This window comes from Stegodyphus dumicola, chromosome X1, assembly GCF_044657685.1.
Source record: "Stegodyphus dumicola isolate Sdum_Otavi_A_Nest chromosome X1, ASM4465768v1".
In the NCBI taxonomy this organism is placed as follows: domain Eukaryota; kingdom Metazoa; phylum Arthropoda; class Arachnida; order Araneae; family Eresidae; genus Stegodyphus; species Stegodyphus dumicola.
The window spans coordinates 133245901-133265906 of NC_140780.1; the positions used below are offsets into that span (position 1 = coordinate 133245901).

Below are 20006 nucleotides of genomic sequence, written 5' to 3' on the forward strand. Positions count from 1 at the left end.
ACTGGCAGAAATCTGTACTCTAGCAGTCTCTGCATTGGGGGGATAAAAACACTGAACTTTTCGGTTTTATTTGCTCTGTGGTGAGCTTCTCTCTCGCAGTAGCTCGGGTAAATCCCTAAGCCGGGTAAACCAGCGACTGAGGGGGTGTGGAGAACTCTCTCCTCCAGCGCGAGATGGCTCCCCAGTACTGGCAAAAAGCAATTTTTGACCAGCAGTCAGATTTCCAGGCTTTTATATTCCCGTCACCGTGGTCTCAAACTCCGTCTGCCTTGAAGATGATCCCTGGTTATGCGGCATGACTGACATACGTCTAGATTCTCTGCGGGTTTTTGACTGGCAACCCACCTTCTACCTTATATGAATCAAAAATTGGGTATACTGATGGATATTAATGAATTAAAAGTTGAAGAAAAAGTTGGTTCAGCAGGCTATTTTGCTAATTCAAATATCATGAAATGGAAGGATCATCTCTATAATATTAATATTTATTTCCAGATTGAATCGTCAGCCATAAAAGCAGCGTTTGAAATAGCCATCATAAAAACTCTCAACAAATTTACCATAAATTCTTATTTCCAACCAACTAGTTTGGCAATTAAGAATCTCTTAACTTCCTTTCCATAAGTTTAAGACGTAAATCCTCTTATTGCTTTTATTCCAAATTACAAAATTCAAATTTCATGAATCAAAGGACATAGTGGCCACTTTGTAAATGATTAGGCAGGAGAATTAGCGAACGAAGCAGCACTTAATACAGATGGTACTGAAATAATCCTTCCACGGTCTCATTCAAATTCAATACCAACCAAAACAACTTGCTTCCAAATATTGGCAACATTTGTAGAATATTGCTTTACAGGCAATACGAACACATAATTTGATTCCTAATGTAAAGTTCACATATCTGTACTCGAATCCTTCGTTAAATTACTATGTAACAGGATACGGCCCTTCTCTACATATTTTTGGGCAAGAAATATGGAAAACTCCGACACTTGTCTATGTAAAGAATAGGAACTCTTGATTATTACACTTTCTCATGCCCCTTAACTAAGGGTAATTTCCACAAGCTGATCTCCTGGCATTCCAAAGGTTTCTAATTAAAGGTAAGCATCAGTATCCTAAGTTTCAAATAATTATGCGACAACTCTCTTCCTACGACTTAGATCATTCTTAAGAATAAGTTCTTCACTCTGCATTATTTCAATACACTTTTATATCATGTGAATATGTTCAAAAGGATTCCCCTTAATAACTTTACAAACTGTAATAACCTGCTCCAACATACTATTTTAAGTACATTTTAAAAATTGTGTTGGTTTCTTGTCAAAATCCTTTTCTATATTCTCAATTTCTCTTTTCCCATATCCCTGAGATCTCATATTCTTACTCATAGTGTTTTTTCCTGTTATTCTAAAACTATTTAAGCTCTTGGACACTTATTTAGTACTATTAATACAGTTTATTATATTATTGTGTTCCGAGTACTTACTGTATTTACCTAATTACGTTTATCTATTATTTATTATGATTACCTGCTATTTTTTTACATCAGAACAAACGTTCTCAATTTAATTTGGGAATTTCAAATTGCATTGAGATAGTATTGTAAATTCATTATGACCTAAATCATTATTTTTAATAAATACTGGATGCGATGTATACGGTGGGATTGCAAGATGTACCATAGCAGCTAAACTCTAGATCCTTTAAGAAGCTTCTTCAGATGCTCATAGGCGGAACTCAGCCTTTTCTTTGTAAACTTTTATAAAGCTTGCAATTTTTTTCTTTTTCTTTTCTTTTTTTTAAGATTAATTAGCATGGAGAGGCATTACCAGCTGACCCATGGTACAGCGTTGGTGTTTCCCATGCTTTTACCTGAACCTGTATTTGCATGTGTGCTTGCCTAATGGAGGATACGTACAGCTGGAGCCGATCCGTGTAGTCTTCAGATCGAGGAAAACGTAGGGAATTAATTTTCAAACCTTGATGGTTGTTTTCTTTCATAACTTTCTTTGTTAATTTTGATAGTAGTTGGCGTTCAGGTATGAAACATTGAAAATATTTTACGGTAAGAATTAATACCCACAGTTCTTATCACATGTGGAAGCGAACGCTGCGTATGAAAAAAAAATGACTCTTGATAAAGACCTCGAAGAAAAAAATTCATTATGAATGATACTTTTGTAAAATGACTTTAGAACGGATATTTAACATTACATTTATGATATCAAAAATGTGTTAGCTTTTCTTGAGCATATTAATAGTTTATAAGTACTAGTTATAATGTCAATGTTCTATTGCAGGTTAAATTATTAAGTAAATGTGACAACGTTATGACACAAGTTTTTCAAATACTAGTAAGTCGCCCAGTAGATATTTGAGCCCTACCATATAAAATGAGTTGATTCAATCTGCTGGTCATAATTTAGAGAAAATTTTGGTGAACCAGATAAATGCATCTTCCCTTTATTCTTCCTTATTAGACAGCATTTAAAATATATCGGAGACGGACCAAATAAATATCGTTTAAAGACATGTTCCTATTGCAAGAGACAATAGTTCAGAATCTTCAATTTTATAATCAAAGAAAGATTTATCGGATTTTGTGGTGTAAAAGCACATTTTTCCGAAGAATTGAAAGAGTTCTAGCTTAATTATTTTGGATAAAAAGGAAATTTCAATTAAAAGGTGTTATATACATGGATATGACAGCACTTATATTATGAGTGTTGTCAATGATGGCTTTAAACGCTAAAAGGTCAATCAGCAAATATCCAGCAAAAGCTAAAAAATATTCAAGCGAATTTTGAATATGCACACCGTTTGTCTCATATATTAAATTTCGTCATTAATAAAGATGTAAGTTGCAAAGAAATTACCCTCTTTTTAATATATTAAAAGATATATATTTATTCTATAATAAAAATATAAACTGATGGGATTTATTAACAAATTTTACAGCCGAATTAGAAATATATTTTAAAAAATTAAATCTGACTATTTGGTCAAGCAGGATTGCCTCGCTAAATGCAATAAAATTACGCTACGGTGATATTCTGACACCTTAGAAACAATAAAAAAGAAAAACAGGAAGAAATGCTGCAAATAAAAAAGAAAATGAAAAAAACAGAATTTATTTCTATTTCTATATTTCTGCATTATGTATTAAATGAAATAAATTATATTTCAAAAATATTACAGAAAATTAATATATGTCTAGATGAACATACGCAATGTTTAAATAACTCATACATAAATAAAAAGAAGCTACGAAACGAATTTGAACTTATTTTTAGCAGAAGCAGAATCCAAAACAAAGGGCTATAAAACGGGATATAACTTGTCAATTTCTCGCAAAGAGACAAAATAACACCAAATGTCATTTTGATGAGTTTTCAACGTATCATAAAGTTCAACCCCGGGAAGTACACTCTTAGACAAAAAAAAAAACGACGCACCAAGAAGGAGTTATCCGAATGAAACGAAAATCGGTAGAAGTGATGCACATGTACAGAAAAACAAATTATTACAGTTTGAGAAAAATTGGATGATTTATTGAAAGGATAGAGTTTCACAAAGTGAAAAGTCAGTAACGCGTTTGTCCACCTCTGGCCATTATGCAAGCAGTTATTTTGCTTGGCATCGATTGATAGAGGTTGCGGATGTCCTCCTGAGGGATATCGTGCCAAATTCTGTCCAACGCGCGCGTCAGATCGTCAACATCCCGAGCTGGTTGGAGAGCCCTACCCATAATGCTCCAAACGTGCTCAATAGGAGAGAGATCTGGCGACCTTGCTGGCCAAAGTAATGTTCGGCAAGCACTAAGGCAAGCAGTAGAAACATGTGCAATGTGGGGGCGGACATTATCTTGCTGAAATGTAAGCCCAGGGTGGCGTGACATGAAGGGCAAGATCTTCGTCGACGTACTGCTGTGCTGTAAGGTTGCGACGCATGACAACCGAAGGGGTCCTACTATGAAATGAAATGGCACCCCAGTCCTTCACTCCTGGTTGTCGGCCTGTCTGCCGGAAGACAGTCAGGTTGGTATCACACCGCTGCCCGGGGCGTCTCCAGACTTGCCTTCGAATGGTCATCGTGGCTCATTTCAAAGCGGGACTCATCACTGAAGACTATTCTACTCCAGTCAGTGACATTCCAGCGCGAATGAGCCCGACACCACTGCAAACAATCTTGACGTTGTACAGAGGTCAATGGTAGTCGTCACAAGGGGCGCCGTGACCTCAGCCCCCTTTCTGTGAGCCGTCTATGAATGGACCTTGCGGTCACTGAAGCACTAGTTACACGTACAGTCGATGATAATGATGCATCTGGGGCTGCGAGTGCCGCTCTGACGATTGCTTGGTCTTCACGTTCTGTCGTTTCTCTAGCCCTGCCGCTTCCTTCTTGACGCTGTGTGCGTTCATGGGTTCACCCATTCCTGCCAACATCGTCTAATAGTGGCATCGCTCCTGCTCAAATGTCGAAATATTTGCCGATAAGACCAACCGGCTTCTTTGAACCCAACTACATGACCTCTCTCAAATTCTGGTATCTGCGCATATCGTTCACGCATCTGTGTGTACTCGGAATGAAATTCGTGAAGAATTTATGACCTGGAATCGTAATTTCTCCTCTTAGATATCCTGCCATTTGCGCAGATCAGATGCGCTGTAGCAACAACCGCTCATTCATTGGCAGCCCAAATGTAAAATTTTGCATTTTCCGTCGAAACCTGTAGGCATATAAATTTGTGTCCAATTTGCTTTATATCTTCTCGGTGCGTCGTGGTGCGTCAAGAGTGTATATTTTACTGTGAATGTATTTTATGGCGTCTGAGATATTATTTTACGGCAAATAAATTATCGATTTATTGGCATGACACATGTCACTTGGTTTCTTAGAACTTTAGATTGACTTTGTTTTTTTAGAACTTCCTTATATAAACCACGTTAAATAAAGTTTAGTCGATATTTATTCCGAAATATTGTCACCAGAATTTACAGTTAATAAATTACATTTGTTAAAGATGACCTTATTGAAATTATGGCCTTTAATGAATCTGGGAATTAAATGTTAAAAAAACACCGTTCACTCGAAAGCGACTTCTATGGAACGCATAGTTTTCTTTCTTTCTTGTAACTTTTGCTACAATTGTTTTCAAAGCAATAAATCATTTGTGATTACAGAAGAAATACGACTGGACAAACATGATTAAGTTTTCTTTCGCTTGCTACCATCGAGCATGAAAAGGAAAGTATAGCAGACCTGAAAAATAATATATAATACCAAGATTTGCCGCAAAAAATACGTAAACGACCGTTTCGATTCTGTATTTCATTAATCCATTCATTTTCGGGAATGTGACTTAATCAGAATTTTTTTCTTTTTATAGTTATGTTTTTTAAGATTGTTTCTGAGTGGTTTTGTTGTTATTGAATTTTGTTTAACGATAAAATAGTCTTGTATTGTTTAAAAAAATTAAACATTGAGTAAAATGGATTTTCAATTCATAATTATCTCTGATAATATTACATTTATTTCATTATGTACGTATACATACTTATTTTAACTTTTGCCTAAAGGCCCAAAATTGCTAAGTACGCCTCTAGCTGGGAAGTTTTGTCTTATAACAGCTATATAAGCCAAATCTCGCATTAATAAACTTCATTCTTTCGCAATTACTGCTCAGAATGTTTGAAGCTTAGGTTTTCGTCAACGAAGCCAAGTTGACTGAATTACTGGAAACTGGACTTCGCTTGTCAGTTTTATTCGAATAAGAAAGGATCAAAATGCTTGAATGAATCCGGATGCTTGAACGTAAGTCGAAAAGCATAATGTCAGTGGTATCTGATTTCTGCGATGATCAAACTCTAGCTTAATATGAAATATATATTCGTAGTTTATTCATATGGTGACCACGATTGTCCTGTTACACGGTACTCCTCGTAAAGAATGAAAACATTCACACAGCCTGTACCACCACGAGAATTAGACCATATGCTACAAAAAATAGAATTAAGAGATTTAAGTCTTTACACTAGGTGGCTTTTCCTATGAAGGCATCTAAGTTTTACATGCTCAGAAATATTCTTTTATGAATTTCAATTGCTTAAATCAATTAACAAATCTTACAAAAAAGCTAAACAAAAAAGCATTGGATTTACTCACGAAGTTTAAAAAGACAAATGTTTAAAAAACTGCGCACTGGTTTTGAGCAATACGTCATGAAAATGTTAATAAAATAAACACTCTGTCTTTTGCATTTTAGCATGTAATTTACTTTTAGGTGGATTCCGGTGATCCTCCATATCCGAGATCAACTTCTGTATGGTGGTTTGACTGTCAATCTATTTCACACAGGACAAATGCAACTGAATCTACAACAACTGACGAAGAACTCGAAATAAGAGGTAATAACACAGTGATAAGAACTAACAATGATGCAAGATCTGTTTAACAGGAATCAAAGCATATCTTATACGCTTTATTCACTGATATACGTGGCTAGTCAGGATTTGCAGACACAAGTAATTTGAAAGAATTCACTATGGCATGTTGGAAAATAAACATATTTAATTACAAAATGTGTGCTGTTTTTTTTTTTTTTTAATAGTGCAGTGGGTTAAAATTATATAATGAGATTTTGCCCAATTCATTATGCTGGATGAAAATAAAAGTAGGGAATTTTTAAAAGGTATTTGTGCTTAGTTCATCATCGCAGTTTAGTTCACTGTGCCTTTAATGCACAGTTTGTACACAATAGCAAGAAATATAAATATAGCCGAACCCTCGCTTAGCAGACACTTGCAGGACCAAAGCTTCCCTCTGTAACCAAGGAATGCTCCCTGAATGGGAACGCTTCGTCTTCTACTTCCAAAATCCAGACTTTTAGGAATAATGCCCATTAACGGAGTTTCTATAGTACGTTAGGTCATCCCATAATTGATGAAATTTTGAGAGTATACTAAAATTCTTTACTTTTATTAATATTTATGGCTTGCAGCTTTAATTGCTTAACTAAATACCTCGAATTTATTTCAATTTTCTGACATTAGAACTCTTTTGCTTTAATCCATTATACTTCAAATTTAATATTTTTCCGTTAATGTGGTATTGAATTCTTTGAAGAAGATAATAATCTAAGAATTTAGGATATAGCTGATGAGTCAGTTTCCATTTCAAACTGACTTAAAATTTTGCAGTGTTTCTTGCACCGTCTGAAATCTTGTGATGACATAATGAAAGGACACGTTTAGTCAGTGCAGGATTCTTTTCATCTACCGCTTCCTTTAGTCATATCCTGCTCAGAATTTAGTGACAATTTAAATTTAAAAAAGAGGCTTATATTAATTACTTCACGAACACGCAGCGTTATCTTCTCCAGATCAAGTTGTTAAATGTTGCATTTTCTGCCTTGCCTTCATTTTGAACCTTTCATGCTTCATATTTCTTTAAAAAATCAATTCCGTTTTATATCTAACAACTTGATTAAGAAAACGGTTCTTTTCTAACCTAGAAATGTAAGAATTGCAAATTTCTTTTTTTTTTTTTTTTTTTTTTTTGTTGTTGTTGTTGTTGTTGGTTTTAAATTCCTATTTAACAGTTCGTGACAAAATTTATATTACGTATAGGATGACATAACATTTTTGAATGGGTAACTTTTTACACGAAAAAAAAATATAACAAGCAAAACTTAGATTTATCTGTTATTAACATTAGAAATTAAGTGAGTTTATATAAATTAAACTCTGAAATAAAAGCTATTAAGTATGAAATATTAATGAAAACGTAAAAATATAAAGCATTAAAGCATAACACAGCTTTAAATTTAAATATTGCCGTTCATATATTTAAACTGAAAATTCAATTTATTCCAACTCTAACTACATATTTTATTTTGCATTAATACTTATTTAGTATAAATAAAAATTAACAGCAATTGAGAAAGTTTAACAACTCTTTAACAACTTTTAACAATTTTCAGTTGCTGCAAGGTTATTTATTTAGTATCTGCATGAATCACTTCTTATAAAGTGATATGTTTTTGTTAGTGTATATGTATGAAAGTCACTGTGATCGCTGACATACTTTTTTTAAATTATACATGAAAAGAAGTTTAGAAATATGAGGTAGAATTTCCTTAAATAATTAAAATTAATTAATGTATTTCAAAATAATTTCTCCCTTTTCTCATATAATGCATTATTCCTTAATTATAAGAATTACTAGTGTAACTCATACTTTGAATAATCAGATTAACCTTTATGAACTTCAAAAACTGCTCACTGCAGGAAATAAACAATCGCACTCAGTACAGCATTCCTTTAAAGATACTCGTGGCTAATCAAAGAAACGGAACTTATTAATATGAGATAAGCATTTTTGGATGATCTCTCTTATGAGATATCCGTATGCTGTATACATTTTATAGCTGTCTTATATTTACATCACCATTTGACATTATGAAACTGTACAATGTTTCACAGTTACATACAAAACTGTCACAATTTGGGAAACAATTAGTGCAACATATTGACTTAGCAGACAAAAGTAAAATATTTTAGTCTTAAAGAAAAGGTTCAAATAATTGTATAAGACTAAATAAATGTTTAAATTAGTTTGAGCTTTGACTAAAATACAAGCAGATTCATATCTTCAATTTCTGCCATTCTTATCAAAAGATATAAAGCTCACATAGTCAGTCAGCTTTTATGATCATTAATTTAACCATTATATTGCAAATCGAGAAACTGTGTAGAATATATTATTGCTTTAGGTATGAATCATTTATTTCATAATATTTGAAAATAAATGTAGACAGTACCTTAGTTCTTGCTTTATAATTCCTATGGAAAACAGAATTAAAATTATTTTAATATGCAGGGTAAGTCAAAATGAATATAGCGATTGCAAATGGCTATAACTATTTATTGAAAACGAATTTATCTTTAAGATTAACACATAATGCAGAAGGAACTTCAAAATTTTGTATACATACGTCATAGATGTTCTATGTGACTTCCTCGATCACACGGACGACATCTAGGCGGTAGTCCATTTCACGCCATACATTCTGAAGCATTTGTAATGTCTAAGTAATTTCTAGGTTTTCTATGGGGTTATGTGAAAGACAGGGTGGTTATGCCTCCCATGCTCAAAACAATTGAAGAACTCAAAGTACGCATTTGTAATGCGCTTGCGTCGGTGATTGAACAAATGCTTCGAAATACACTCATGTCCATAAATTAAGGATAAGTCACGCGGAAATCGAACTCTAAAATAAATATATCACCTGTAAAATCGCTACACACATCTTCAAGAATCATATGCAAATTTCAGGAAGTAACCAGATGATACCGATGGTACGCCACCATGACGAGAGTGTAAGAGAGAGATATATAAGGAATACAGGCAAAGAAGTAAAATTGTTCGCAGGCGCTTTATAAGCATTTCAGTGCAATAACCGAATAGTTTGACACAAAGGACGCATTTGGATGATTTTTTACGTGGTAGAATTATTGGCCGTCTGGAATGTGGGCGTACTCAACTGGAAGTATCACACGAACTTGGAATTGACCAGAGTGTCATCTCTAGGCTTTGGCAACGATTCCAAGATTATGGTAATGTGAGTAGACGTTACAGCACAGGTCGCCCCAGAGTTACAACGCCGAATGAGGACCGGTATTTGGCAGTTACTGCCAAAAGAAACAGACGGAGCACAGCCTCAGACCTGTCTCGTCAGCTCTCTTCAGCCACTGGTACGACAATTTCAAGGCAGACCGTGTACAGACGCTTAGGGCAGATTGGTCTATATGCTGGTAGACCTGTCAGATGCGTTCTACTTACTGCAACTCACTGTCGCCTGCGGTTAGCCTGGAGTAGAGAGCATGCATTGTGGACACCGCAACAGTGGGCTTGTGTGATGTTTTCCGACGAGTCCAGGTTTAGCTTGCAGTCTGATTCTCGCCGGACTTTCATATGGAGAGCTCCAGGTACCCGCTACCACCAAGAAAACATCATTGAACGACACCGTTACGGTGGTGCAGGAGTGCTCGTTTGGGGTGGAATTATTCTGGGTTCCAGAACTGACCTGCATGTTCAAGTTGGAACCATGACAAGCTAAATCTATCGGGACGTCATTCAGGAACAACATGTACGTTTGTTTCGGAGCGCCATGGGCGCACAATTTGTGTTTATGGATGACAACGCCCGTTCTCACCGTGCAATCATCGTAAGCGAATGCCTTCAATCGGAGGATATCACCCTTATGGACTATCCAGCATTCTCACGGACTTGAATCCAGTAGAGCACGTGTGGGACATGCTTGGCCGACGAGTTTCAGCCCGTCAACCTCCCCCTATATGTCTACCGGAACTTCGGAGAGCAATGCTTTTTGAGTGGTGCAATATCCTCCAAGATGAGATCGATAATTTGTTACTCAGCATGCCTAGGCGTTGTACGGACTGTATTGCATCGTCTGGGAGACATACAATGTATTGACAATCATACCAACCATGTAATATTGGTTTTTTGTAAATAGGTTTTATTTGTAATTTGCTCCAGGGAGAAAAAATCGCTAATTTTTATAATAATATCAAACATATAGCATCTTTTTTTGCTCTTTACCTTTTGTTTAATAAATAAGCTTTACAAATAAGTCAAATTTGTTTTGCTTATAACTCTTCCTTTGCCTGATTTTGCATTATCCTTAATTTATGGACATGAGTGTATATGGCGTGAAATGGACTACGGCCTAGATGTTGTCCGTGTGACCAAGGGAAGTCACATTGAACATCTATGACGTATTTATACAAAATTTGAAGTTCCCTCTACATTATATGTTAATTATAAAATTAATTCCTTTTCAATAAATAGTTATAGCCATTTGTAATCGCTATATTCATTTTGACTTACCCTGTATATGTTGTACCGCCCAGGCGGAAAAGTGGTTAGTGACACTGACTGCTGTACCGAAGTGACCAGGTTCGAATTCCGAAGGAAGCATGCATGTAAATTATCTGTCTCTGCATAGGAGGCAACGGTGGACCACCAATTAGGTGCCTCCATAATAAAATAACCACCCCTTCCGGCCTTAGGAATGGCCGATGCTTAATAATGACTAATGCCCTCCATTGCGAAAAAAAATGTTGTGCTGATGCAGAAACATTCATCTGCCTGCTCTATTCTCTAAACCCAGAGGGAGTTAGTTCACAAGGAAACCATTTTTAGTTTAATAAGCATAGAGCAAAATTAATCTATATAGAAGGTATGTTTTTCCTTTCTTCCGCCTGCCTTCACGGTGCAACTGGAAGCATGCGTAATAGGGAGGTCCGGAGTTTGAATCCCGGCGAGGACATTGCACATTTTTCATGTCCTGCTTCATCAATCAACTCAATATCTCTACAAACATATATATTATTTATGAGGATATAAATTACAAATCAAATGGTTATTTACCCAAATGTCATAAAAACTATAGAGATACCACTGCTTCTCTCAATACTAATGTGAACATTAACAATTATGAGTATAGCTATCGAATATTTATGCGTAGAGAATTTCACAACATGCATATCAAAACGTACTATAACAATTCATATATTTCGATTCAATATAAACTTCTATTACTCTTAAATCAAACAATCCAATATTTTGTCACCAAATGCATGACCACTATCAACATCAGTAATACCACACTACAAATTAAAACAAACATTTCACTTATAAAATACACTTATTATATTTAATACTAAAAATATCTAAATTGAAAATAAATGCAGACATTACTTCGTTCTTGCTTTATGATTCCTATGCAAAACAAAATTATAATTATTTTAATACCCATGTTGTGTTGCTTTAGACAAATTCTTCTCCATGCTCATTTCTCTAAAGCCAAACAGAGTTTACAAATATACCATTTTGTAGATTATTAAGGACAGAGCAAAATTAATCAACATATACATTATTTATGCGGTACAAATTACAATTCAAATGACTATTTACACAAATTTCGAAACAACTATAGAGATATCAATGCTTCTTTTAATAGTAATGTGAACATTAAAAATTATGAACATACATATACAATATATTTATGCATAGAAAATTTAACAACATGCATATCAGAACATACTATAACAATTCAAATATTTAAATTTGGTAAAATTTATGTTAGTATTAAACCATACGATATTTTATGGCATCAGATGCATGACCACTATGACACATCATTAGTACCACATTACAAATGTTCTAAAAATTCAAATTGTCTTCAGTTACTTTTCCTACAAACACTCATCATACACAGAGAGACCCAACAGCGGCCGAGCGGTAAAGTCGCTGAACACTGGTAGTTCGGTCAGAGGTTCAAATCCCGCAAACGGGCTGCCTGCATGGGAGCTTTCGTGGTTTTCCCCATCTGTAACGTGTATACGAGCCAGTTTCCCTTAGAAAGACCTCCACGAAGGTATTCCTCCCCTTAGGCAGATAGCTCTCCAGGCTTGGCCATAATCACACACACATACGCAGAGAATTGAATGCACATTTCTTGCTTTTATATTTTCCACTGCAGTAATTTTACAGAATTAAATATGCAGCATTTTTATATTAATCATGCTAATAGCTTTAAGTTTTTAAACATTCAGTTACATGTAATCTCTATAAAGAAAAATAAACAAAATTAATAATTTTACAGACCGATCCAAGATTAAACTTGTAACAGCAGATTCAAAATACAGACTAAACTATTTATTTTATAGTCATCAAATTATTAGAAAAGAAAAAGCAATTGCATTAGGTTCTGCCCTACAAGTATAATTATAGAACTACGTTGGGTATACAAATTTTGAATAACATGCGACCTTTTTTATCAAAGAAAAAAAGAAAGCAGTTTCAGCATTATTTGAATCAAATTTAACAAAATGTTTCGCAAAATATTTCAAATGAAAGAAATTCCACTTATTGATAAAAGCCAGCATTAATTTTTTATAAATTTTGTCTATATAAAACAGTTTTAATTTATACAAATCATCCAGTTAATGAATTTCTGTTTATATTAAAACGTCTTGTAATTGATCAAATTTGACATCCAACTGAAAGTAATATTGGATTCAGTTCATGACTTCATATACTACACTAACTTATTTTTTGAGTTTAAGGAAATGCTTGCTAGAATTCAGTAATAAAAGAAGTATAAATAAATAATATTTATTAATAATTTTAGTTATTTATAGCTAAAAAAAGACTTTATAAAAATTATGCATTTTAAGAAAACTGAATCACTAATAAACAAATAGTCAGATTTTCAGTAAGTTGGAACATGATTAGATAGGGAAAATGAATTTATTTCTTAAAGCGTTCAATTTACATATTCGTTTGAAAAACATTTATGACATATTTGTTGCTCTAGACTAAATATTATTTCTTTTATTTTATTGTAACTAAGAAACGTCATAATAAAATGATAAAGAACATTTACAAAATTTTATTCTTCTCTTAGATACAAATTTCAGTTCCAGAAAAGTTACGAATCTTCGTGTAATATCTAAAAATCATGCGCTTTCCTTGCCTTTCTGAAGTATATTAATTTGAAGCTTTTCATTGAAAACCTTGATTCAGTTTAAAAGTCTAAACACAAATAATCTTATTCTTCTCTTATTCTTAGTCTTTTAGTTTTAGCCTTTAAATGGTCTTCCTTTGAAAGAACAGATCTCGGCATTTGCCAAGATAGCATTAGTACTGTCAGGTTATTTATTTGCTCCTCACGAAATCCTGGGTATCACCAAAACTCAAACAGCAGGAAGAGTACAAAGATTTAGAGTGGCACTATAAATAACGCGGAGTTATTACATTTAGCTACGTGGTATTTATGTTAGAATTTAACCGATATCAAGAACTGAGTTACACGTTTCTATGCACTACAACTTTTACAAGTAAAAATAAATAAATGAACATTTTCGTTACATTAAGGAAATTAAATATTAAAAACATTCATCAAAAGCAAAATTTCTTTCAAAGTTCAAAAATAACATTTGACTTCTCAAGAGGACTTGACACTCAACTTCTGTATTGAACAAACACAAAAGAAAAACTTTTTACACATTCATGGTGATATCTTGTGATTGTCTGAAGACTTCTAGTACCTGAAATGCCAAATAAATCAATTTTTGCTCGTGATTCAAAAAAACTCTGTTTTTATTTCAGTTTATACAACAAATGAATCTCTAAATCACATAATTGTTTTTAAATAGCAGTGTATATACTCGAGGCTCTTTCTTCTCCTGAAATGACTTTATTAATGGATTACCATTTATCCATTAGTTATGACAATACTAAAAGCCTGGACACTATATAATTGAACAGTACCATGGAACATTATCTACTACCAACAACATACTTTTAGGGTTTACAGACTTAAGGAATAGAACCCACCAGAGCAAATAATTAGAAAACAATCCCTGTTTTAAAAGTTTTCCAAATTTTCAGATCTCTGTTTCACGTTTCTTCTCCAAACTGCAGGTAGATCTGCGATTATATTTGGAAATTTAGTTAAACCTGGCTTTTCTTAAAGTTTGAAAATGTATCTTTTTCATGCTTATGAAAACTTACGGATTAAATGACAATAACCAAAACACAAATATTTCAAAATTTCGCTTAATGTTTTTCAGTTTCTTGTAAGGTGTAAATGTTCTGAAAAAGCAGATGGATCGCGTGCGAAAACTCCTGTATTTGTGTTTAATTGCGACTCCATTATGTCAACCTAGAGTTATTTATCTCATTTTGTAATTTTGGGGGAGGGGGAGGGAACAAGATTTTTTTTTTTACTAATCGAAAATCGAGAAGCAAGAAACAAGCAGATTTTTCTAAGGTAAGGCTGTACCGATATTAATTCATACAGGAACTTTAATTAATACAAGGCATACTTCTATGAGAATTCTACTGAAATTTTCCTCTTTAAAGAGTATACAAATAGTCAACTTCTGCCAGATGTAAGGATTTTATTGAAATGATTATTAGTAATTATAAGGCTTCTGAGAAAATCATTAAATGGGCTAATTCACTACATTCTTTGATCTATTAATTAACAGTATTAATGAGTTTCTGACTTTGTTTGTCTTCTGCATAGCCGTCGCTCTCTTTGCCGTGTGCCTCAGTTTCATATCCGCTATTTCCAGCATTTTGTTAGAATAAATCATGATAAGAATCATCCACGATGTTGCAAATCCTGTTTTTCTTAAAACTCTTCTCAATTATTATTAGGCGCCATTTATTTCTATGTATCAATCATTTCCATGAGTCAATCAGTCTTTGTCTTCAAATTCAATCATTATAGGGTACCTCTAGGCGACAAGCTGACAAACAATGTTTATTTCCAGTGATCTATTTCGCAAATAAAATCTAAATTGAAAAACGGAGATGCCAAGGGTTAATATTTAGTTAAGTTTTGCAAGAATGTAAATCATAACTATTCGCCCTCTTTGAATAAACCTTTTACTCAAATGTCACCATGTAACGTGTAACGCAATCATATTTTCCACAGTAAAAAAACTCCGATGTTTTTTCCTAGAAATTATTGAAGAACATAAACAAGAAAAGATACACTCAGAAATAAGAGTAATTTTAGTTTTATGAAGTTTATATTCAGGGTCGCCATTAAAACTACTCAGCTATTACTACTTAGGGTTTCAATCAAAATTGACCTTGCTTAGGTCCCAAACTGATTTCTGACTTGTTAAATGGGAAGAGAGAGGGAACATTGTCCATCAGAAAGTGTATGATAACAAGCAATAAGTGGTACCTTGCAGAAGGTTCTTGTAGCATTTTACTACACTGCGGAATTTTAGGTACTATGCGGCTGTAATTAAAGTGCCCTTACTCAGACTTTCGTGGAGCCCGTTCTGGTTGACATATTTTGTTCAAGCCTGGTATATGCGGCATATGAACAATGCGGGAAAGAGAATTGCAATAAAAATCAACAGCTCAAAGCTCGACGACAATCAGGTGAAAACTAGGCGCATAAAATCAAAAACAGGAAACATAAAAATTTATTTAATCACAGGTTATAAATTCCATTTCCATTCAATGGAATCAATGTACTGTGATTAATCAATATGCATTCAATGGAATCAATGTACTGTGATTAATCAATATGAATTCAATGGAATCAATGCACTGTGATTACTCAATATGAATTCCATTTGCATCAATCAGTTGCTCAAAGCGTGCTATAGCATGTTCCACAATGGCGTGAAAGGTTTTTGATGCATTGAAGAAACAAGGCGTAATAATGTAATTCTTCAAGAACTCTTGCTTTCAACTGAGGTCCACCGTGGACACGATCTTTCAGGAGACTTCACGATCAGAAACCACAAATAATCAGTTCCGAACAATAAGAAGTCTAGGCATTCGTAAAACGCTAAATTACCTCATCATTTCCAAAATCAGAACAAAGCAGTTCCTTCAGTTGTTGGCCAATATTGGCATTGCATCACCTTACATGATAAGACGATAGCCTCTAAGCATTATAGTTCATGTAAAGCAGAAGAAACTGCTACAAAAATTTGCAGTAACGGGGCACTCTCAGTAGCTATTAAGGCTTTTAGAAGGACTCCCTTCAAAGAAAAACGCGTCAAGAATAAAGTCGGCATTAAAATTACTCCATAGACTCATGCAGAGGAATAGTCAGAATGCAGAGCTGTTAATGCACAACATTGGGACTTGCAGTACACAGCATGTGACAGTTCTGAGTTTTCACTGCTCCGCCTAAGACAAAATACGCATCGTTTAACCACAGAATGAACCAAAATCATACATTCTCAACTGTTAGTCTCCCAAAAAATAGGGATATGTATCTTATATGGATACGGTTACTCAGATGAGAAAGTGGTTCGTGATGGTCGACCATCACGAAGTGGTTAGTGACTCTCACTGCCATACCGAAGGGCTAGGTCTCAAATCCCGGAGAAGGCATGGATGTAAAATTCCTGTGCGTTCATAGTAGCCAAAGGTGGTATTCTGTGCCTCCATAATAAAGTGTTCGCAGCTTCCGTCTTAGTAATAGCCAACGCCTAGAATGGCTGGTGCCCGCCATTGGAAATAAAAAAAAAGTCGTGCATGGACACCACTTTAATGTGGATCGCAGAACTTTTCGCTTCGTAAACTAGAGGATAGTCCTTCGGGCATTCGTCGAAGAAACTCAGGAACGGGATTCTGTGTTAACCAGAGTAGCAGCGTCTTCTTTACAGTTTCTTTTGGAATCAGTTTCCATGCCCTTCTTGGCAGAGCATCCGACTGACCAGGCTTTTCAAATCTAAAAATCACCCTTTTTTTATTATTTTTCGACACAGGCCCTTTTCGTAAGCCTTTAAAGCACCAATGTTCTCGCACAGCGGCTAATCTATGACTGCTTTTCTGATAAAATAACTTGACCAGTAAAGTTTGATTTTTCTTCCCTGAATAAATCTAGGATGATTTTACGACATTGACTACTGGCATTTTAAAGAGCTCCTAATTTGCAATAAATCCTTTCTTCATTGCGTGAAAAATTATCTAGTGGAATAAATTTGAACTATTATTTTTTATTGATATTTTCTTCTCCCCATAGTCCATATAACTCACATATTAAGTTTGAATGACGCACGTCACTAAGACCTGGCTTTACGTAGGTTTGAGTGCAATCACTCTAATTATATCTTATACATATATCTTCATTGGTGTGTGCAAAAATTGAATCTTTTTTGGTTTTTAATTGTTCTTATATATCCATAGGACTTGGATATTGGTATTAATTCCATAAATTTTTTTCATTATGACTATTATTATTTGATGCAGCGTATTTTACTTCGAATAATAATAATAATAATAATAATAATGTACAGCAAAAAATATGTTACAAAATAACAAACAAACACAAATAATGCATAAAATTACAATAGTATCAAGGTGTGGCTATCGATGAACCGCTAGCCCGTGTAAGTGCATGGCGACAAATAAATTTTATTTATGATTATGAATTTAAATTTATTGAATTTTCCAGGAACGAATATGGTTCAAGACGCTCCTCATGAAACTAGCCATTCACTGGGTCTTTCGCATGTAGTTGAAAAAAGGGCTCTCATGACTACTTATAACGACTACTTATTAGATCTCTACGACCTCAAATCATTTCAACCTCATTATGGTAAGTTTATCATAAATTGATTACCTGTTCTGATTCATGTTATCAGTACTTTTGGTAATGTTGGGAAACGTACATTTATGCTTTTCGTGCTCTGAGTTTCGCAATAATCTAAATAAAGCCTAAAAATAATTACTACTTTACAGCGCAGCAAAAATCATTGTATTATCGTTTGCTCCTCATAAGGCTGTCGTTATTTTACCATGTCGTGTTACTCGAATTCGTATGATGGAAGACAAAGACTTATCATAGAAACAACAGGATTTAATGTTTCAAATTTTGACAAAACTACATTATTTTCTCTTTATAGTGTATAAATATTAGCTATAAGAGGTATATTATATTATTGTATATAAGTACTAAATAATTATATTATTATCATTATAATAGAGCTTTCATATAGTTTCCTTTCTGATGTAATATTATAATTTTCTAAACTTTCCCCCTTAAAAATTTATTTCTGTTTGTTTATGTTGTCTTGACTGATCTTACTAAATTTCATAGTATGCAGTTAAGTAATTGTAAAAAAAATCATTCGGCTTTTTGCCCTTTTTGACTTGATATTTCCCTAAACATTTCCTACAAGTGTTTTAAATAAATCTCTGGGATAGTTTACATTTTTGTACACTGCATATTAAATTATAAAAATTTTGCTTTACTTAATAGCAACATACTTAGTTTTTTTAATATGCTTATGTTTGTTTGTCCTTCTCCCGTTTCTACTTGTATGACTTGGTTATAAATTAGAATTTTAACAAAGCAAACTGATTTTTGAACAATGTTAATGCAAAAACGCATTGCAAAGATGCTTTGTAATATAAGATTCTCTGTTATTCTTTGATCGTATTATACTAAAATCTGTATTGTTGGAATGTTACATGGCGGCTGCTGGTACATATTGCGCAGGAATTCGTTCCTCTGCCATACTTCATTCTTCTGAAATGACCGCGAACACGTTTCCTCTCATTAAATTTGAGTTATAACTACAAAACTTGCTTGTACCACATGAGAGAGCTCAAATATAGTATCTTAAATCCCGATTTGGGATAAAATGTTTTCATACCGTTTTATAAACGGAATTCTCTTTATAGGAAGATGTAGCTTTTCACTAGACTAAACGCTTCACATTTAGTAGTTTCAATTCGTATTCCAGAAGCTATAAATATTTATATCAAACCCTTCCAGCGTAGATAGAATATTTGCTTTGCTAAAACCCAGACCCGCCGTTTATTAAACTCACCGATTAATAAAATCAGAAGTTTATAACTTTCAAATTTCCGAGAAACAGAACAAGTACAAACTAATAGAAGAAAACCGCTTTTTATTAAATTGATCTTCGCCCTTTATAAGACTCAGCTTTCCAAAACACTGATACTTCAACAACAGAATTATCTAATGGTATCTATCAAGGCATTTTGTAGTCCATCTGTTTAACTTATACTGAAAACCGTAGCCTATTTATCGCTCATATGTGTAGTGCTTCAATAAAACCGGTTTGGCCTAAATTTCGGCTAATGTGGTTTTATCCTTTCCGTGCCTTTGACTTATAAACACTATTTGGGAGGCCTTTTGTCTAGATTGGCAATGAGAGAGACAATTTCTTCCTCTTAAAGTTTAAAAGAAAAGAGATTTGTTACACATACAGTAAATGAGCGAGTGTTACATTATGTTTATAATAAAGTCTCGGAATACTTCATGCTTCATGAAATAGTTTTTAGCATTATCGGTGTTTGAATGAAGGGAAGTGATCGGTTTAGGTCTAAATGAAAAGATTTAAGCCTGGAATGATAGGATAAATTGTTAAACGATTCCGATACTCTTTGCAAGT

The 20006-nt window shown here is 34.0% G+C and overlaps 1 protein-coding gene across 2 annotated transcripts in view; it reads left to right on the top strand.

Moving 5' to 3' along the window:
• Positions 1 to 20006, top strand: part of LOC118183209 (stromelysin-3-like) — a 218750-nt gene that overhangs the window by 121313 nt on the left and 77431 nt on the right. Inside the window, exons 11-12 of one of the 2 annotated variants that reach the window (XM_035352675.2) lie at positions 6290 to 6413; positions 18038 to 18181. In XM_035352675.2, coding sequence (XP_035208566.1) covers positions 6290 to 6413; positions 18038 to 18181 — 268 coding nt within the window. Of the gene's footprint in view, positions 1 to 6289; positions 6588 to 18037; positions 18182 to 20006 lie in introns of those variants that run through there. The other variant, XM_085807923.1, reaches the window with a different exon arrangement.